Raw genomic sequence first — 22,976 nt, 5'->3', positions numbered from 1 at the left:
AGTATTGCTACTCCAGCTTTCTTTTGACTTCCATTTGCATGGAATATCTTTTTCCATCCCTTTACTTTCAGTCTATATGTATCCCCTGGTCTGAAGTGAGTTTCTTGTAGGCAGCATATAGACGGGTCTTGTTTTTGTATCCATTCAGCCAGTCTGTGTCTTTTGGTTGGAGCATTTAATCCATTTACATTTAAAGTGATTATTGACATGTGTGTTCCAATGACCATTTTCTTAATTGTTTTGGGTTTGTATTTGTAGGTGTTTTCCTTTTCTTGTGTTTTCTACTTAGAGAAGTTCCTTTAGCACTTGTTGTAAGGCTGGTTTGGTGGTGCTGAATTCTCTTAACTTTTGCTTGTCTGTAAAGCTTTTGATTTCTCTGTTGAATCTGAATGGGATTCTTGCTGAGTAGAGTATTCTTGGCAGTAGGTTTTTCTCTTTCAAGACTTTAAGTATATCCTGCCACTCCCTTCTGGCCTGCAGAGTTTCTGCAGAAATATCAGTGGTTATCCTTATGGGTTTTCCCTTATATGTTGTTTGTTGCTTTCCTCTTGCTGCTTTTAATATTTTTTCTTTAAGTTTCATTTTTGTTAGTTTGATTAATATGTGCCTCTGTGTGTTTCTCCTTGGGTTTATTCCATATGGGACTCTCTGTGCTTCTTGGACTTGATTAACTATTTCCTTTCCCATGTTGGGGAAGTTTTCCACTATAACCTCTTCAAATATTTTCTCAGTCCCTTTCTTGTTTTCTTCTTCTTCTGGGATGCCTATAATTCAAATGTTGGTATGCTTAATGTTATCACTGAGGTCTCTGAGACTGTCTTCTATTCTTTTTATTCTTTTTTCTTTTCCCCTGCTCTGTGGCGTTTATTCCCCCATTCTATCTTCCAACTCACTTATTTGTTCTTCTGCCTCAGTCATTCTGCTGGTTATAGCATCTAGAGTATTTTTAATTTCAGTTATTTTCTTATCCATTGCTGTTTGTTTTTCTGAGTTCTTATGAACTGTTTCTTGTACTTTCTCTATTTTGTTATCGAGATTTTCTATCATTTTTACTATCATTACTCTGAATTCTTTTTCAGGCATTTTTCCTATTTCCTCCTCATTTATTTGGTCTTGTGGGTTTTTTTCCTGCTCCTTTGCCTGCATGATGTTTCTTTGTTTCCTCATGGTTGTCCAAACTTTTGGGGTTGCTTGTCCTGGTGATAGCGGTGTTTATAGAAGACTGTCCAAGCCTCAGACTAACGTCCAGGTATTGGATTATACAAATACTAAGTCTAGGAAACACATACATGTATAAGACACACAATTACTGACTCCATTAGGGCATAAGGCTCTGGAAAGATCTGACAGAACCCCAGTATGCTATCAGATATTCAAAGAGAAACCCAACAGAAATTGACAACTGAAACAGAACAAATCAGAGACAAAAGCAAAAGCAACCAAACAAACAAATAACACCTTACACATACAAAGACTAATCCAGGGAGATTTTGTAAGCTAGGATCAAATGTAGAAAAGAGCTAGAGTACCACCAGACAGAATGGAGATTCTCAGAATGAAATTAGACAGTTGTACTAAGAACTAAGATAAAGACAAAAACCTAATATTAAATACCGAGGTGGTGCGTCATCTGGAGAATAGAGCAAGGAGTCTGAGCAGATCGATAGTGTTGCTTATAAGTATGTTAAGATAAAATAAACTTAAAATGGCTGGAAGAAGGGGGAACAGAAGAGCGTAGTGTGGTTGGAAATATGCAAATAAAAAGAAAGAAATAGAAATGTATAAAAGATAGGGATGAAAGGAAAGTATGAGAGATATATTGTTCGTACTACCAAAAACTTAGCTAGATATAGAAGTATATAAAAAGGCAAAAAAATAAAAATAGAATAAAAAATATCATTAAAAAATTATGTTATAAAACTTATAGATCCCTTAGGACTAAGATCATAATTAATAAAGAAAAAAAAAAGAGAGAGAGAATAAAAAAATCCAGAACTGATCCCAGAATGGACCAGTTCAGTAGGATCAATACTAATATTTCTGTTTCCTTAGAGTCTCAGCTGTATCCTTCTACTCACCTTGGGTTATTTTGCATTATTCTGTGACCAGCAGAGGTTCCTTTATTGTTCGTTTGTAAGCCTTGGTGTGTGGGAAGGGAGAGGGTACAATGGTAGCTTCTTCCCCTGGGAGTGAGTGAGCAGTGGCGCACTGTTGTTTCAGTCGGGCTTGGAGGTGCCTGTTGCAGAGGGACACCGGTGGCTCAGGTGTAAACAGAAAGTCTTAGAGTTGGGCCTCTCTCGGGTTTTTTTTGTTTTGTTTTGTTTTTTCTCAGCAGCCTCCCTGCTGTCGGAGTTCCAAGGGGTTTTAATCCAGCCCCACCGGAGTGCCTGAGGGTGCTTGTTATCCCTGAGCGCCTTAAGTGGCCTGCAGGGCGTCTCTCCACTGCCTGTTGCAGAGGCGCCAAAAGAGAGAGAGAGGCTATGCGCACGGCTCCTCCCCCCCCGCCCGCGAGCCTGCAGCCTCCAGCAGCCATCATGGCCGGGCAGCTCTCAGGGGCAGGCATTCCTCACCGCGGACCTCTTCCCTCCTGTCCTCTCGGTCCGTCACCCTACTGGCAACAATTTTTCTCACCCTGAACCAGCTCTCCGGTTCCCACGCTCCCGCACCCTCCATTCAGCTGTGAACCGACGTCTCAGTCTGGGAACGCTGAGCTGCGGTGTGGACCCTCCATATGTTTCTCACTCCCTCCCGTCTGCCACAGCTCTGCCATTTCACCCTCCCTGAGCCGTCGTAGATGCCTCCCAGCGGTTATGTCGGGCTCCTTGCGGTCCCCTCTGGTGTCCGAGGCCGTCTGCTGGTGTTCCGCTGGTTCTCTGTGGGAATTATTGCGTCCTTTGGTGTGTTCCCAATGCATCTGTGGAAATGGATACATTCCACATCCCTCTACTTCACTGCCATCTTTTTCCTCCGTGTGACTTTTTAAAATAAGGAGATTTCATGTTTATTTTCAGGTACCATGTGATAACTATTTTATTTAATTAATCCAAAATTTTATATATCATTTTGTAATTATATATATATCATTTTGTATTAAGTATATCTATATACATACATATATAGACATACTTAAGTTATATTTTATTGATAGTCCAATGGACATCTTAATTGTCAGTTATTTTTCCTATGTTTGGTGCTTATGCTTCTTAGACTTTTATGTTCTTACACATAGTTTTGCATTTTGCTATAAGCATTGAATCATTTGTACTGATTCCTCCATTCTGGATTGTTTCTGTCTGCCTCTCTAGATTCTCTCTCTGCGCTTCTCCATCTTGCTATCTGGGCTATATAGACATCAGAGTCCTCTTGTCCTCTTGCTTCTGATTCACTTGGCCAATTGCAAGCCCTAGGTGGGGATGGAAGGGAGGAAAGTAATTTAAAGAAATTTCTTAATTTCTTAATTTAAAAAATTAATTCCGAGAAGCCAGCTCAAGGTGAAGACTTTTTGCAGAAGTCTCCCTGTTGAAAACTCTGCTTTTGAATCTGTGTCTACCATTTAGCAAATCCCATATTCTACCCTAAGGACTGACTTTATTCTAAGACCTTTCTTCTTATTCTCAGTCGTGTATATCTCTAAGTCTGAATTTTTAATTCTAGAAAAATGCTCCGGTTATCCTAGGAGTATAGTCCAAACCTAACTAACAGAAGTCCGCAATGGGTTCCATCTGAAGTATTCACAGCAGGCTAAATTCACAGCAGGATATGCAAATTGATGCCTCAGAGGTCCTTTGGAATCACATATACATGCACACAGATACACACCAAAAAACCATTTCCAAAACAGTAAATGCAATTTAATAGAGAAAAGTCCATCTGCTTCCATTGGTAATCAAGTTCAAAAGAAACTTACCACCCCTCACATCCTGGAACCCCCAACTCCTTAAATCATTGCAACTCAGGATGGTATGCATCACCATTGATTGCTTTTCTGTTTCCTTTAATAATTCGCATTTTCTTCTGTGGGACTCACATTGGTAGGTTCCCCCCGCCCCGATATGTGTAATTGTTGTTGTCACTGTGGGATAATTTCCCCTTACTTTGTTTTAATGTGGTCAGTTCTACTAATTTTATACGCTATTCATATATATGGATAACTCATTCAACTCTTAATTTATGTGGATTTCAAATGAGTTGCTTTGGATTTTCTATATAGGGCGTTATGTCATCTATAAATAATTACAGTTTTTCTCTTTCTTCATAATACATACCCCTTTTCTCTTTTTTTCTTGATCTCTTGTATTTCTAAAGACCTCCAATGCAATGTGAAATAAATATTAATTAGGATTTTTTAAGGTTGAATTCTTTCTTGTCCAAGCAAGAAATTCTGCTTTTCTAAGGTTTTGCTGTTTGACTGTTTCATCCCACTGTGTGTATTTGACATACAGAATTTGTTATGCCTATTTTAATCTTCTCATATGCCATTTTGCTGACTTACAGGTTCCGAGCATCATGTTAAATACAAAAAAATAATGCAGTTAGAATAATTGAGAGAATAAAAATAACTGGATTCAGACAAAATTAAAATATTGTAAGATAATGCTTTTCTCAAAAAACCTATAGGAATAGACAATGTTTTAGTTTCCTGTGGCTGCTTATAACAAATTACCACAAACTTGTGGCTTAAAACAACAGGTATTTATTCTCTCACAATTCAGGAGACTAGAAGTCCAAATTTAGTATCCTTGGGCAGAAATCAAGGTGTCAGTAGGTTTGTGCTCCTTTTGGATGCTGTAGGGAAGGATACAGTCCTTTCCACTTCCAGCTTCTGGTGGCTGCCAGCATTCCTTGACTTGTGCTTGTATCACTCCAGTCTCTGCCTGTGTAGTCACATTGCCTCATCCTCTTCTGTCTGTAAAATCTCCTTGTTTCTCTCTCTTAAGAACATTTTTGAGGGCATTCAGGTCCCACCTGGTTAATTCAGAATAATCTCCTACTTTCATGATCCTTACTTTAATCACATTTGCAAAAAGTTTACCTTATAAGGTAACATTTCTAAATTCCAAGGATTAGGGACAGATATATTTAGGGGGTCACCAGTCATCTGACTGCTGTCTGCCTTCTGGCCCCAAAAGATTCAGTTCTGTCCCAGATGCAAAATATTTTTACCTCATCTCAGTATCTCCAGTGTCTCAATCTGTTAACATCATCACCTCAGAGTCCCAAATCCCATCTTCCAAATCATTGGAATCAGTTATAGGTGAGACTCAGTATCATACATTTTGGGTAAAAATTACTCATTGTGAACTCTTAAAACTACAAAACAAGTTATCTGATTTCTGTGGTGATGAAATAAGTATAGTATAACAGTTAGACATTCCTACTCTAAAAGAAAGAGCAAGATAGTAAGGAGTCACTGGCCCCAAGCAATATTAATACTTGACTTGATCACATCTGCAAGAACTTTACAAGGTTCCAGGGATTAGGTTTTGATACCTTTGGGGGCCACCATTCAGCCCACTGCAGATGACGTCATGAAAAATATTAACTTACGTATAAAGAGAAAACCTAAATAGATCACAGAAATTTTAAAAATTGTCATAATGTTGCATCTTCCAAAAACTACCAGGCCAGCAGTTCACAAATCATTCTTTAAAACCTTCAAAGAACAAATCTTATGCATTATTCATTATTCTGAATGATAAAGATGGAAACCTTCTGATTCCCTTTATTAAGCCAGCATAACAAATACCAATATCTGGTAGAATCTGCCTATGAAACAATCTCATTTGTAGTTATCGGTGTAATTTTCTTAAATAAAATATTAACAGAGAGTACATTATGTAATGCGGACATTCAGGTAAAGATTGTCAGGAGAGCAAAGATTGTTTATTGCAGATGGGAAATACAATATGGGACTGTAATCTCATATTTAAAATTTCAAAATCTAACAGCTCGGAAAACCAATTTTTTTCATTATTTATTTGGTGAGATTATGTAACCTGAACTGACATGTTCTTGCAGTGTTAATTTATCTTTCTTTAAGTCAATATTCATATGTACTCGTACAGAAATATGTGAATTTTGCAGCGTGTTGTTCCTGACCCTTTGAGTTTGTTATTTAATATATCACATGTGCACAGTATAAACTTTTTAAACTCCATAAAATTTTTTTTTTCTTTCACAGTTACTAAGTACCTTGGGTCCACTCATACAGTGTTCTCTGCGTTAGAGTTAATCCCAAAGGTGCAATGTACAACTAATGGCAGCAGTGTTTTCACAAACTCTTAGAACAAAAGTCAGATCTCATGAGTAACAGCATTTAAATTCCTGGGTGACCCAAGAAGTGCCTTTAGTTTTCCCAAAGAAACAGCCATCGTCCATATGCATAGTGGATAAATGATGTGAATGTTATTTAAGGTGGGGATAACCATCTCTAAAGCATTTGCTATGGAGATGGAGATGCTGTTTATGAAGGTTCATCACTGTTTCCCCAGGATAGTTGATTGAATTGAGAAAGCACTGTAATCCCAGAATTGTTTTCAACTTAATTAACTTTGTTACATGCCACCCAGCTAGAGGAGTAACTTCATACACCACATCCATGTATCCATTTCCCACGCAGGTTCTGTCTATACCTAGCACACGCTGTCCTTTCTTACTTAGTTCAAACCCCCAGCTTCTGGATATGGGGATACATATATACACACAGATGATTCACCCTGCTGCACAACAGAAACTGGCACAACAGCACAAAGCAACCACATTCCAACAAAGAGCCCAAAAAAAGTGACTTTAAGCAATGACAAAAATAAAAAAAAAATTTTTTAATTTTTTAAAAAACCCACCTCCCCTAGAAATACATTCCTGACTATTATAGGTATCTATAGGTACCATATATCTATTGTAGATGCTAAACCTTTCTTCAAGCTATTTATTACAACCTCCCTGGATCATAAATTCTAGAGGTCTACTACCTGCTGGGTATACTAGTGAGATATATACATTGCATCCTCTGATGTTTTATTCTTTACACAAATGATGTCTGCTCAGTCTAAGAAATTCAAACAAAGCAACATATTCCTCTTAAAGCATTAGGTGGTGCCTTGGTATTTTGAGTTTTGAATCTTAGTAAAAAGACTGGTTGCTTGATTCATATCTTTAAGATTATTTTGCTGGGAGGTTTATACTACTGTGGTTAAGAGCGTATGCTCAAGAATCACATTGGTTTTTTTAATTTTATTATTTATCTTTTATTCCAGTCTTATTGAGATATAATTGACATAAAACACTGTATGTTTAAAGTGTACAGCATAATGATTTGACTTCCATACATCATGAAATGATGACCACCATAAGTTTAGTGAACACCTATCATTGCATACAGGTAGAAAAGTAAAGAAATAGAAAAAAAATCTTTTTCTTATGATGAGAACTCAGGATGCTCTCAACAACTTTCATATATAACATGCATCAATGGTAATTATCTTTATCATGTTGTACATTACATCCCTAGTACATATGTATCCTTTTTTTTTTTTTAAGCTCTTTACTGGAAAACGGTTGCACCACACTCTTGCACCAACCCCTGAGGCACACCAAAGCGAACCAGCTGCATCCATACATACATCCCCCCATCCCCTCCCTCCCGCAACTCTGGCCCTCTGAGGCATCACCCATCATCGAGTTGATCTCCCTTTATTATACAGCAACTTCCCACTAGCTATCTGTTTTACAGTTGGTAGTGTATATATGTCTATGCTACTCTCTCACTTTGTTCCAGATTCCCCTTCGCCCCCCGCCCCCCAACCCCGTGTCCTCCAGTCCATTCTCTGCATCTGCATCCTTATTCTTGCCCTGTCACTGGGTTCATCAGTACCATTTTTTTTTGTTTTTTAAGATTCTGTATATATGAGTTAGCATACAGTATTTGTTTTTCACTTTCTGGCTTATTTCACTCTGTATGACAGACTCTAGGTCTATCTGCCTCATTACATATAGCTCCATTTCACTCCTTTTTGTTGCTGCGTAATATTCCATTGTATATATATGCCACATCTTCTTTATCCATTCATTTGTTGATGGGCATTTAGGTTGCTTCCATGTCCTGGCTATTGTAAATAGTGCTGCAATGAACATTATGGTACATGTTTCTTTTGGAATTATGGTTTTCTCTGGGTATATGCCCAGTAGTGGGATTACTGGATCATATGGTAGTTCTATATTTAGTTATTTAAGGAACCTCCAAACTGTTTTCCATAGTGCCTGTACCAACTTACATTCCCACCAACAGTGCAGGAGCGTTCCCTTTTCTCCACACTCTCCAACATTTATTGTTTCTAGATTTTGTGATGATGGCCATTCTGACCGGTGTGAGGTGATACCTCACTGTGGCTTTGACTTCCATTTCTCTAATGATTAGTGATGTTGAGCATCTTTTGATGTGTTTGTTGGCCATCTGTATGTCTTCTTTGGAGAAATGTCTATTTAGGTCTTCTGCCCATTTGTGGATTGGGTTATTTGCTTTTTTGGTATTAAGCTGATGAGCTGCTTGTATATTTTGGAGATTACTCCTTAGTCAGTTGCTTCATTGGCAAGTATTTTCTCCCATTCTGAGGGTTGTCTTCTTGTCTTGCTTATGGTTTCTTTCGCTGTGCAAAAGCTTTTAAGTTCTATTAGGTCCCATTTGTTTATTCTTGATTTTATTTCCATGATTCTAGGAGGTGGATCAAAAAGGATCTTGCTTTGATGTATATCATAGTGTTGTGCCTATGTTTTCCTCTAGGAGTTTTATAGTGTCTGGCCTTATTTACATTTAGGTCTTTAATCCATTTTGTTAAACTCCACAAACTTTTAAATATCAAAGTACAGCTGTCTCTAAGTATTTTAATGCATATAGGAATTTATTTAATTTACTATATCAATAAACCAAGAGAAAATCATGTGACTCTCAAAATGATAAATATATTTCTATAATAATAATAAGACCTAAGATTTATTTCTTTGCTTTATACATGCCGGGCACTGTTTTAGCTCTCTTCTTGATATTAGACATCACATCTTCATAATAAAGCAGGTACTGTTAGTATCACTCCTATTTTAAAGATATGAAATTAGAAACACTGATAACCTAAGCAGCTTTTCAAGGTCAAAGATCCAGTTAATTTTAGAGCCAGGTCTCAAACCCAGACAGTTTTACTCCAGAGTCCAAGTTCTTAACCCCTCTGCTATGCAGGTTGTTGGTCAGTATCTGGTGGTCATTTTAATCATTTGTTCATTCATTCAGTCAATCACAGTTTGAGTGCTTGGTCTTTCCTAGGCTAGTGATAATGGTAAGATATCTAGTTCTGTGATATGAAAGTGAAGAAAAAAAGAAAAAAATCTCTATCCTTATAGAGCTTATATAACCTTACATAAAGCTTAAGAAGAGAAGATTAAAAAGCTACAAAAGAAAAATACATAGCGTGTCAGATTGTGTTAACATGCTATATATAAGATGGTAATTGGTATGGAAAAATATAGTAAGAAAGGGAGACAAGGAAGGAGGTGAGTGAATTCTGAGTGAGGGAGGGTGAGAGGGAATTCTGAGTGAGGGAGGGTGTGAGGGAGTTCTGAGTGAGGGAGGGTGAGGGAATTCTGAATGAGGGAGGGTGAGAGGGAATTCTGAGTGAGGGAGGGTGTGAGGGAGTTCTGAGTGAGGGAGGGTGAGGGAATTCTGAATGAGGGAGGGTGAGAGGGAATTCTGAGTGAGGGAGGGTGAGAGGGAATTCTGAGTGAGGGAGGGTGAGGGAGTTCCGAGTGAGGGAGGGTGAGGGAGTTCTGAGTGAGGGAGGGTGAGGGAATTCTGGTGAGGGAGGGTGTGAGGGAGTTCTGAGTGAGGGAGGGTGAGGGAATTCTGGTGAGGGAGGGTGTGAGGGAGTTCCGAGTGAGGGAGGGTGAGGGAATTCTGAGTGAGGGAGGGTGAGGGGAATTCTGGTGAGGGAGGGTGTGAGGGAGTTCTGAGTGAGGGAGGGTGAGGGAATTCTGAGTGAGGGAGGGTGAGGGAGTTCTGAGTGAGGGAGGGTGTGAGGGAGTTCTGAGTGAGGGAGGGTGAGGGAATTCTGAATGAGGGAGGGTGAGAGGGAATTCTGAGTGAGGGAGGGTGAGGGAATTCTAAGTGAGGGAGGGTGAGGGAGTTCTGAGTGAAGGAGGTGAGGGAATTAAAAAAAAAAGAAAAGGAAAAAAGGGGAGACAAACTCTCAATAAAATATAACTGAATGAATCATTTCCAAGCCCGATAAAAACTTAATTTCTCAAAAGTAAAGCCCGCATTTTGATTAATAATAATATACTACATACATTCTCATTAAATATGCAAAATGTGTACCAGCATTGCCAATTGGTATTGTTCTGCATGTACTATATAAAGCAATTAGATAAGAAAAAAAGACTTACAGATGGAAATGTTTGAACGGAGCCAGCATGTATCGTTATTTACAGATGATAAGACTGTATTCCCAGAAAAATGAATCAATTGAAAGGAACCATATAAAATAACAGAATTATAAGGTTTAAAAGATTAATAATAAATAATCAAAATGTTTTCTATATAAAACATAGCCAGGTCAAAAGGTAAAATAAGAAAGGGGTATATTACAGTAAATACAAAAGTAAGATAAATTTGTATGAAATTAATAAAAATAAATACATTGGACTTAATGTAAAGGAAAGTTCAGAGCCTACTAAGAATCATGTGAGAAAATATAGTAAGCAGGAAAATGTATCTTTTAAAAGATAGGACCTGATATTATAAAATATCCCAGTTCTCCCAAAATTTATCTATCAAATCAGATCTAATTGCAGTACCAAAAGATTTTGGTTGGGTATTCATAGCAAGGTAGTTTGAATAAAAATGATGTCAAATTTTATCAGAAAGTACAAATCTTCTAAATAATCATAAAATTTTTGAGAAAGATTAAAATAAATGGGGAATATGACTCTTGCCCAACCAAATATGAAAATTGATTACAAAACTACAATAATTAGTTTGGTTCAGAATAACAGAGATGCAGAGATGGAAATTTATTATGTAATAACCTGTGTCTTTCAAACAAAGAAGGAAAAGTAAATTATTGAAAAACTCCTATTAATATAGATAGTATGTGTCTTGGCAAAATTCAGGCAAGATTTCGACTTAACTCTTATGCCAAAATAATACAAAATGATTCAAATATTACACTGTAAAATCTGAATTCATAAAGGCCAAAACATACAAAAAGTAGTAGTATTCCTAATTCTGGAGAAAAGAAAGATCTTTCTAAGCATGACTTAAAACTCAGAAGGAAAATGTTAATATATTCGAAATATAAGCATTTAAAACTTTACAAGGGAGGAAACAAAACAACTAAAGTCCAAAAGCAAACTTGTAAAATATTTGCATTGCATGACTTTGTCTACACTAGTAAAAAGCATGAAATGCCTGGGTTCTAGAGGAAGTTTCCTGTATTCAACTGTTAATTCCACAACCTCTTCCTGTATGGTCTGGAATGATTCTAAGATCCATAATCCTCAGTTTTCTCATTCATAACACATAGGTAACAATAGATAGCTCATAAAAATTTTTATGAGGTTAAATGAAGTACTACATGTAAAGCTTTTAAAACAGTGCTTTAACAGTAGTAAATCTTCAGTTGCTATTAATTGTTATTATGGTTATTAATATCAATGTTTTCTTAGTATACATAGACAAAATGGATAATGTACTTGAATAGGTAGCCCACATAAGAAAAGCATATGAAAAGATAGTCAGCTTCAACTAACAATAATGAAAATTTATTTAAACAATTGTGACGTACCTTTTTAGTCCATCAAATACAGAAATTGATAGACCTAATGATAACCAGTCACATTAGACACTACTAGTGGGAATGTGTTAACTTTTTGGAGAACAATCTTTCACTACATACACTTTCAGCCAGAAATTCCACTTCTGAATATTTGTTTCAAAGATATATTCACAGAGTAGCGTAAAGGTTGTACAGAATTTGGTAGCAAAATATTAAAGAGCATTAAATTTGGTAGCAAAATATTAAACCCAAACCACTACCAATAGGAAAATAGCTACGTAAATAATGGCACATCCATTGAACGGAATAGGTTGCTGACATTAAAAGCTTCAAGAAAATACCTGTTTACTGATATAACAAGATGTCTGAGCTTTATTGATAAGTGAAAAAAATCCCAGTTTCAGCACAATTTGTATAATATAAACCTATTTTTGTAAATATACCTGTGTGCATATATATTTTCATACATGTATACTTTATATATAGACTATTTTCAAAATGATGCATCAAAAAGGATCTTGGTTATCATCTCTAGGAATTAAAATTGGGGAAATGTGGGACTTCTACTTTTCATTTCATGTACTTTTATGTACGTTGAATTTTTTAACATTACTTTTATTTAAAGTAGAGTTTAACCAAAGAAAAAGATAATAGTCAATTTGAGAACCCAGAGTTCTTCACGGGATACCCTAACCACATATTCTCTGAATATCTTTTGGAGGAATTCAATAGAAAAAAAATTCTTTGAAACACTTGAGGCTGTCTATGCATGGGGTGACTGTGGGGTAGAATGCACAAATGGACTTCCAGAGAGTGCTCATTGCTATTTTGGAGTTGTTGAGTAGCATAACTGAGAAAATATACTAAAAGCTGTGAGGGTGAATTGGGATAGATCTGAGAACATTTCTTAAGCCTGTACCAGAACTTTCAAATCCTATAGTTTCATCAGAATTGGCAGACCCCTCTTCTGAAGCAGATGGTGCTGGCTCATAAGGGTTAAGTTTCCAAGAAGGGGAACCATTGCATATTTATTAGAATGGTAAAATTAAAGACTGTCAAGAGTTGGTGTAAATGTGGTGTGTTGGTAAAGATGTGGAGTAACTGGAACTCTCATACTTTACTAGTAGGAATGCACAATGGTACAAGTACTTTGAAAAATAATGTGGCAGTTGCTTATAAAGTTAAATATACACATATAAAACACTCATTCCTAAGTGTTTACCCAAAAGACATAATCACACATGTGTACAAAAAGAATTGTGCTGAAAAGTTCATAGCAGTTCTGCACATAAAAACCACATGCGAGCAACTAATGAATAAACAGATTGTGGTATGCTTATTTAATAGAACATTACTTAGCAATAAAAAGGAACAAACCAGTGACACTGGAACAAATGGTTAAATCTCAAAAGCATTATAGTAAGTGAAAGAAGCCAGACATAAGAGAGTACTTTTAAATTCCATTTATAAGAAATATTAGAAAAGGCACACTATGACAGGATGTGAATGATTTTTAAAGATGGAGGAGTATTTATATACACACAAACACACACATGTATATGTATACCTATATGTATATACACATATATGTATATACACACATATGCACATACACATGGGTGTATGTGTATACATATAATATATGTGTAAAAGTATGTAAATGCAAAGAACCTTAGGGAACTTTTGGGGGTGATGGAAATTTTCTGTATCATGATTGCAAAAGTAGTTATTGATACCTCTGTCAAAACATTTAATTGTACATTTAAAATTGGTAATCTTCATTGTATCTAAATAGTAGCTCAAAAATTCATTTGGAAATTTTTAAAAATATTCAACAATTTGAATACCACAAACTTCAGCTTTTGAAGCTCTTTTATCAAATTGCAGTTATTAAAGGAATAAAAAGCTCACACACAGGAAGACATTGTGATTTATCCATCCAAAACTAAGGAGGAACTGAACTTTTTCAAGAAATCAATGAAAATTCACTCATCTAGTGTACAAGGTTTAATTTTAAATTCCCTAATTGCATTTTGGAGTAATTCTTGATGATACTCATTTGTAATTGGCTAGATTAATATTCTGTCCTAAGATGGAATGAAATTGAGAAGACATTTAGTTTGGTATAGTAATAATACAGTTTTCATAAATAAAAACATTATTTGACGTTTTGTAAAAATATTTGTGAGAGAAAATTTCTTTAAATGGATTAAAAAATGTAGTACCTATGGCAATATTTGGGCAAATATATTTTACACTTCAAGAAAAAGATGAGTATTGATAATATCCTCCTCTTAGTGAATTTGCTGTATATAGGTATCTCAGCACTTTTATTTTCTCAATTTAAAATGTAATGATCCTCAGAAAATAATTGTTTTTCAAATTAATAGCTTAAAATGCAACTTTGGGGATTTAGGGTAACTTTATTTTTTAAAAATAATAATAAGCCCTTACAGGAAAAGAAAAAATGTCAGTCTTTAGAAGAATACTTGGGCAGGGTATTAAAGACTAACAAGCTGATTCTCTGATATATATATATTTGTGTGTGTATATATGTGTACATTTTTACATATATATATAAATTACTATACAAATTACTACACAGACTACTTTGAAAATCAATATAATGAGATTTAATTTTTTTTGCTTTAATAAAGATAGATATGTTTTATTTCTTAGTTCTGATTTTGTAAATTAATTTAAAATGAAAGTATTTTATAAATTCAAGAAATAATAAAACCAAATTGAGTCAGTAAATACATCTTTCAAAATTATGCAATTCAACTTTTTTTTAGCATTTTCTTTTACTTTCAATAATATTCTAGTGTGACCATAGAATATATGAACACCCCAACTTATACAGAACACTTGCAACTGCTATAAAGAATAATCTCAAAAAAAATCTCACCACAATACTATAAAGGGGTATTAGTATCCTCTTTTGAAGATAAGGAAGCTGTGACTCATGGTAAATAAGTAATTTGGTCAAAGTCACAAGTCTGGGAAGTGAAAGTCTGTCTGAATTCAAAGTTTATCCATGCTAGGGTATGAAAGTGATGCCAATTTATGTTTCCTAAAACCTGCAATACGTAGAGACCAAAAGGGGAAAGTTTATGTAAAAAACGAGTATTACTTTAGCTTTTCCTATTTGATCTCTTTTTAGAGAACCTTTAGTGTCCCTGAAATATGGCTGCTGGATAAGTTTGCAGGGTTTGGCAGTTCTCTTTCAAGCCTCTTGGGGTTATGCCAAAGGAACAGGGTCCCATGGGAATTTGGTCTGAATTTTCATCCAAATAAACACCTGCTGTCATTGTTCCTTGTCCATCCTTTAGTCAGCAATGCCAACTCTTTCTTTGTGGTGGGACCCATTCAACACAAGGAAAAGACATGCCAGTATTCCTCACTAGTTTTTATTTTTCCTCTCTCTTTCCCACATGATTCATTGCCGGAGTATCTTGGAAATAGAGGAGCTGAGGCTATATGGTGTTCTGTATTTCTAGGAATTTAGTCAGTTATAGTCCAGTCTACATAAATGGCCTTCTTTTGATACTCTCTCTCCTCTCCTCTTCTCCTTTCTCCTCTCTGTTCCTCTCTCCCTCTGTCCTATTTGTGTTGCTTTGGAAAGGAAGAGATATTTTATTGCAAAAATATATGCTTATAAAATAGCAAATTATACTACACAATCTACTTTTAAAAGTTTCAGTTCTATAACTTAGCAAAAACAAATAATTCAAGCAGAGGTAAATTCAATGATACTCTGCCGGTGGGTAACTAATATTGATCCTTCATTCTTTGTACTTGATACATATTTCTTTAGTTTTGTTTAACTGGTCTGTTGGATGTATGCATTTAATTATAAGGTATTCCAAATTGATTTTGAACCAGATTAGGGATGAAGTCAAAATAAATGATTTCTAAAAATTAATGATAATGCTGCATAATATACCATAAATAACCCGTCAGGTTTTTTCTGTAATTTCATGCCACAGTAAGACAATTTCATATTCTCAAAAAAGTATGTTTATAAGTTATTAGAATTTTTTAAAAAGGAAGAAACTGAGTTTGAGAGCTGTTGGACCAATGAAAGTGAACACTGTGATTTTCTTACTTACTAGCAAGCCATACATATAAAAGGAAATTGACTGTACACATATAGCAGAGTTATATCTTAGAATTTCAAGCCATAGAATTTTTTTTCCCTTAAAGAATCATTTTAATTTAGGTTACATATAGTTGAGCAAACTCATTACATTTATAAAATGTGGCATATTAATATGGGACAGATTTTTTCATGAATAAAGAAATATACTTTTCTAAAAGCACTTAAAAGACATCATCCAAGTCATCTGGACCCCAGACTGAATGACTTAATATTACCTCATCAGTGAACATTTTAGTTTATCATTTTTTTTTATACTTAAAACTATTTTGTTAATCTGGAGAAAGGGCCATATTTGGATTTTTCTATTAACTAATATGATTACTTCAGTAAAAGTGATGTCTGTAAAGCACAGGCCTTCTTTAGCTCCAAGGTTCCCTGACCCTTGCACATAAACCATAGAATTTTTAAATGATTTTTAATTTTACAAGTGTTGTTTCAGTACACAACTATCTATACCTTTGTATCCTTTACACGTGGATTAATTCAATTACTCAACAACTTTTAGAAGATAAAATGTACAGAAAAAATTAGAGTTCTATCACAGCTCTCTCCTGCAGGGAAAAGCAGCTCTCTCTCTGCCATCTGCAGCGGGCATTGGTCCCTCTCTTGTTGTGCCTCATGCTTTGTTATGCATGAGTAAGCACATTAGCCTTTTCACTTCATTCATTAGACTTTTAATCCTTGATTAGTGTTTTCAGGATTCTCTCAAATACACAACTTCTTTATTTCCTTTGTGTTTGGTTTTTCTTTTTCTTTTATCTCTACCATGAAACGAAATTAACAGTTAATCGCTAAAATAGCCCCATTTCTTTTGAGATGACTGGTAAATATATTAGTTTCTCATTGGAGTGATTAATCATGTGTAGATGAAGAATGGGAAACTATCTCCTTGCTTGGAATAATAGGGACAACTATTAAAAGTCAGCAAGAACAGTCTGTACTTGAAAGGCTTGAATCACAGTATTCCACCAATTTCACATATTGTGTGATTCTGTATCATAGAAACTCTGAATGAATTTCCTAAAAGGAAGAAACATCCATTAGGGTACAGAACTGGTGCATTTGGAGTCTCAGAGTTTAGTTACACTTTCACCAGTTCTCCCAAAATAAATTTTTCCCTTTGTTGTTTTTCTCCATTAATCAAGATATGTCAGAAAGTAGCTGGTGGACTGAGCAGGTACTTACACATCCAGTACACTCTTAGCAAACTTTGAAGTTGTGTATTGCATTTACCTTTACTAGATATGCACCCTCAGATTATGTTTTACCCATAATTAATCTCAAAGGACTAGGAGCTTCTCCACCTGATCATTTCTCCACTTAAGCCATCCTTCTACCTTTTGTGTAAGAATATTTTCAGCTACTTCTTGACATTTATGTTCATATGAACTATCTTAAACATACTTTAAGCATGAGGCCAAAACTAATTATTAAAGGAGATTTATAAATTAAATAGAAACCAATTCCTTAGAATTAAATATGAAAAGTAACCAATGGTGACTAAATCACACTTGCACAGAACTTATGTAGATTACACATTTCTGCCTAATTGCAGAATATCTTCTTTGCAATGATATTGTTTAGCAAAAGTTAATTTAAAATGTTATTCTTTAATTTTTTTCTCTTTTAATTATTATTTCCACAAGATAATAAGGTCATAAACTGTCCTGTTTTTCGTTTCTGTTTCTCTTAGGATGCTTCCATTGCACACAGATTCCACATCATGAGAGAAAAACACCCAGAAAAATTCAACAGTAGGTAAGATAACAAATGACATATTATAATTATGGTTGCTGTTGATGAACTATGTCATAAAGAGTATCACTGTATGGTATAAAGCGTTTTACATATAATGACTGAATAAGGCTTGGTGTGTGTGAAAGTATTAAGACAAAAGTGTAAACGAATTTAATTTTTCTTGTTAGGTTTTAGTGTGGTCCTCTCTAAGCCTGTTCTTATGTGCTGAGAAGAAAGATATCAAGTGTAAGGTGAAAATAGTACCTTACTGGGATATACTGGAAGTCTTTACATGGCTAAGTATGTGAGGAGTGATCATCCTAAATCCCAAGGAAAAACATGAGGCTCTGATTTGATCATGCTGAGTAACTGTATATTATGTAGGTATCATATAAGACCTCTAATCTTTGTACTGTCAGTCCTATACTGGCCTCAGCTAAGTGAAAAATAAAACAGAGAGATATCAATGCTGACAAAAACTACTTTTAAAAGACTTTTCTTCATAGTGAAAAGCCTTGAAAACCAAAATTAATGTTGCCACTATAGCAATGTGCAGACATTATATCCTCCAAAATGTAAATGTTGACTTTTTCTCATTCAGGGAAATAGAGAAAGCTTTGGCTTTGTTATCTTCCCCATTTCTAGAAGGAAATATGACTGTCTGCACCCCACTACCCAGGAAAATTTGGGCAGAAGGAGTGAATCATCTTTTGCTTCAATTATACCCATTTCTACTCTGCTCATTTAACAGAGTTACAAAATCATAATCAGCAATTATATACAGATATTTAAGTGATTTATATATTAATATTCAAAGTCAAAGGCCCTATGGTCTCTGTATTTGGCTAGATTAACATTGTACCATGAATGTAATAGGACATTTATTAGACAACTGCTCCTGGAAATTCTTATGTTTATTTCAGTTTTGTCATATACTAATAGATTGACATAGCTTTCTTCCATGTCGTTTCATAAATAAATGCTGGTAAAGTGTATTTTTAAATCTGTTTCAGGGTTTTCTTAACTGTAAACTTTAGCATACTACTTTATACAAGAATCATCATATTAGTGAGATCATATTAGGGAGATCAAGAATCATCATGATTAGTGAGATCCTATCTGATTTTTCATTATATAGATCTATTCAAATGTTTTAGCAAGACATATGAAAACTTATTTGTAAAATGTACCTTAGGTATTGCCTTGAGATCTTTCTTACCTTACAAATGATAAATCATCATGCTATGGTTTGCTTTTTCTTTCATAGTTCAGGCATCTATGTTTTTTGTTTTAAGAAAAATGGAAAAAGTATATAATGAATATGTATATGTGCACATAATATCTTTAGAAGGATTCACAAAAATCTTTTAATTTTAGTTTCTTCTGGAAAAGGGAACCAAGTGGTTGGGGTGGATACTGAATTTTTATTGTACTGTTTGAATATTATGCCATGTATATACAAAATTAAGTCAAAAGAATTTCATTAAAATTTTGTACCTGCTTACTTTGTCTAGAATAGACACTTTCATTTTACAAGATTTAATTGTATTTCATGAAATGTATGAAAAAAACTGATGTAACAATGAAATTATATTTACTTTATAGTATATTTCAGCACTTAATGATCCACCTTGAATGTCCTGGAAATGAACATATTTATTAATGCACATGAAGCCATGTTATAGAATCAACTATCCTATGCTTACCCAGTGCCATTATATGAAGCATTCATGTGTTGAATATTCATGTATTAAAATAGGTTTCTAGCAAAAAAAAAAATGCTATTTGAAAAATTCTGCATGCAGTGTGCCTCTTCAGGAGTTTTACAGTTTAAAAGCCGATTAAAGGCATTAAGAAATGCTTAAGGGGGAAATTTTTTGTCCCAAACTTATTCAGCAGGGGTGGGGTGGGAGAAGGAGGATAGAAGATAGGGGAGAAAACCAGAGAAACAGAGAAAGAGAGACTTGGGGGAGGGGGGAGGGAGAAAGGAGAATTAAAAGTATAGAGCAGTGTATCAGTATGTTTAGGTGATTTTCAAATTTGACAACCTATATTTAAGAAAGCCAATATTTATGATCCTTCCTGAAGTATAAAAGCTAATCAGTTCTGTTCTCCAGAATAATTTTAATTCTTTTTAATAATGAAGACTTGTATTATTCACATATATCTGTTTAAGTTTTTATTATTAATTGCAGTACTAATTTATGACGTTGCTCACTGCCGAACATGTGGTTAGAGGTCATTTGCTACAGTATGTTTATATACCCCAGTGAGTTTATAAGAGGTAAAATTACATATTATTGACACTCACTTGTAAATTTAAGTCACAAGTAAATCTTTCTTATGTGGTTTAAAGGGAGTATTTCATTTAGAACAGTAATAACATAGAAAATACCTTCTAGATTGATAAAGGTCACATGTTTCTATTGTGAGTTCAAAGAATGCCAGGTATATCAGTAGATGCTCAGTGAATTATCACCAGCTGTTTTTTAAGATAACAGTCAGCCCTAAAATTACATACATTACCAAGTTAATTATCCATATGCATTTCAATCTGTGCTTTTGTAGAGTGTCTTCACTTAGTTATAAGCATTTAGGGAATTCCCTAAACTACAATACAGCATATTCAGAATGTGAAAATTTTCTTACCCATTTCTATGAGGAAAACATGCCAGGTATTGTGCACAAGCAGTTTCATACTTAGAAGGACAGATTTCCGGATTTCCACATTGAGACAGGTTCAGGTATAGCACTTTCATATTTTTAGGAATTTGCAAATGGATTTTTTTAAGTACTCCTAATAATGGTGTTTCAGATCAGATCTCATGTCACAATAAATCATACACCATTAATATTATCCTCTAGCATGCTCACCTTGAAATTCATTTATATTTTAAAGAACATGATGTTTCTAACATTATCTTAAGGAAATTAATTACCAAAATATATAGTTCTGCTCTCTATGCTTCTTATGACAGAAATTGAAAGAACTAGGAAAGATAATGATTTTTCCGGTGGTGCTTAAGAGAGTGCTAGTTGAGAGGTTTATATCATATTCTTTTCCAAATTTCTACGTAAATCTAAGTTAACTGTTAAAAGGAAATACGCTGTTCAACTTTCTAAACTTTAAGATAGCCTTCAATCAAACTGAATTTAAATATTTCTGTTCTTTTAGTCTGGAAAAAAGAATTCTTAAAGTATCTATGCTATTATTATTTAATATCATTTATTACAAAATATTGGTACTTCAAATATTTGTATAACTTGACTATTACTATTTACCATTGTAATTATGCTCATAATTCAAATATATTACACCTTTCCAGGTTTTATTTAGTAAAAGCATCTTAAGTTCTTGCATTTTTTAAAAAAAGATGTTAACAGTTGTACATAAACACACTAAAATATCTATTAACATTATAATTATGAAGAGTTATAATAATTTTGGAGAAAATGCAAAATGGTTGAATTCAATGTGTAAATCCATGTAACACTGACGAAGACTTATAGAAATATGCAAAATGGAGCTAACTATAGAAAAAATATCAGTGTTTCACAAAGATTTCTTAATATTGTAGTCATAGCTTGTTTTTAAGGAACCAATTCAAATTCTTAATACACAACGCTTAATACACTTGCTAGCAAACACAGAGGGCTAGCAATACTGCACTGAGATAACTATTTCCTTGTCACATTGATCACTTAAAAGTACCTGGTCTCTAACTCCCTGAATGAAACAGTGTTTTCTTAGCCCCCTGTTCAACAGGTTATGTGCCTTATTTCTGTACTACTTTCTGCTTTTTTTTTTTTTTTGAAGAAATCTACAAGTAGAAAACTGAAATTGGTATGTAAATTTAAATAAGGCAGTTTAATTCAAAATCTAGGTAGTGATATACGATATGACAGAGGGCCTTGCCTTCTAAATGTGTGAGAAGAAGAAACAAAACTGAAAAATTGGTGTTCCAGACTGATAATCTGATATTACTATATTAATAAAAGCTAACTTTGAAAGAAATTTTTGCTCTGCAAATTACTCAAGAAATTAATAGTCTGTATGAATTTAGAAAATTTGCCTGTGCCTTTAAGATCACACTCATTCTGTGGAGTGATTCTTGATTTTTTTTTTTTTTCTGACAGTAGGCTTTGAGAGGTCATGGAATGAGACTCTTTCTCTCTGGGACATTAGTATCTATACAGTATCTGCACAGTGCATGGAATATAATTAGCACTTAATAGATATCTGCTAAATTTACTCATTAAATTGTTTATTATTAAGTGGTGTACTTGTTTTCAAAATACATTACTACTTTTATAGTTTGTGCTTTTTATAGTGCCAAAAAAGGTAATAGAGAGTTGAAATATGCCTAGAATGAGTCTTGATTCTAAATAACTATTCTTTTAGGTACTAAAAGTTTTTTCGGTATATGTATTTAATATCAGAGGACCCCAGCCAGCAGTGTTAACAAAGAAAAGTTTTACAATATAAATCCCTGAACACTGTGAATGCCTTACTAATGAATAACACATGCTTACTTATAGGCTTGTTTTAGCACTTGTATTATCAGCCTTATAGGTTAGCAATATATAATTCTCAGTCAGTTATTAATATTTACCTAGTGATGGTGTTGAACTAAAGACTGAGTATAAAAGATCTCTGTGTGTGTGTGTGTGTATATATGTATTTTACAAGTTGTATATCGTGATATTAAACTAAAGACAATAAAATTAAATTTTGCCTAAATCATAACAACCTGAAGAGATATTTTACTACACAAATATTTTTTATTAGTCAAAACAGGTCATAATATATTCTTAGAATTCAATAATATGAATGTTCAAAACTTCACAAGCAATGTTCAGATTCTGCATGGCATTTTATTTTAGGCATTTGACCTCACTTTTGCATCCATCAGTCAAGACAACTTCATTATTGTATTGTGAAGCAATTTTTCTATTTAAAAATGTAAATTATATTTCATTGTAAATTTCCACATTTGTAGATAGTACCATCTTTTATAAACCAACTTGGGAAATGGCACTCTTGCTATTAAAAGTTTAAACATTTGTCATTTTTAGTGTTCTGAATAAAATCTATATTCATTAGAATTATTCACATTGTACAGGGACCTTTTGGACAAAATTATATAATGAGAATCCCAAGGCTAAAGCATTTTTTGTCTTTATTTTCTGTGTATCTACCCAAATTTGGTCAATTTTAAAAAAGAAACTTACTTATTTTTCATTATCACTTAGAATGA

The 22,976-nt window shown here is 34.2% G+C and overlaps 1 protein-coding gene across 7 annotated transcripts in view; it reads left to right on the top strand.

Annotated features, from left to right (window-relative positions):
• Positions 1 to 22,976, top strand: part of DGKB (diacylglycerol kinase beta) — a 623,008-nt gene that overhangs the window by 310,814 nt on the left and 289,218 nt on the right. For all 7 annotated transcript variants that reach the window (XM_057731678.1, XM_057731674.1, XM_057731676.1 and 4 more), the window contains one exon: positions 17,675 to 17,739. In XM_057731678.1, the coding sequence (XP_057587661.1) occupies positions 17,675 to 17,739 (65 nt within the window). The remainder of the gene's footprint in view (positions 1 to 17,674; positions 17,740 to 22,976) is intronic.

The sequence above is a fragment of the Hippopotamus amphibius genome, chromosome 4, assembly GCF_030028045.1.
Source record: "Hippopotamus amphibius kiboko isolate mHipAmp2 chromosome 4, mHipAmp2.hap2, whole genome shotgun sequence".
In the NCBI taxonomy this organism is placed as follows: Eukaryota; Metazoa; Chordata; class Mammalia; order Artiodactyla; family Hippopotamidae; genus Hippopotamus; species Hippopotamus amphibius.
This window is presented reverse-complemented; position numbering and strand designations above follow the sequence as displayed.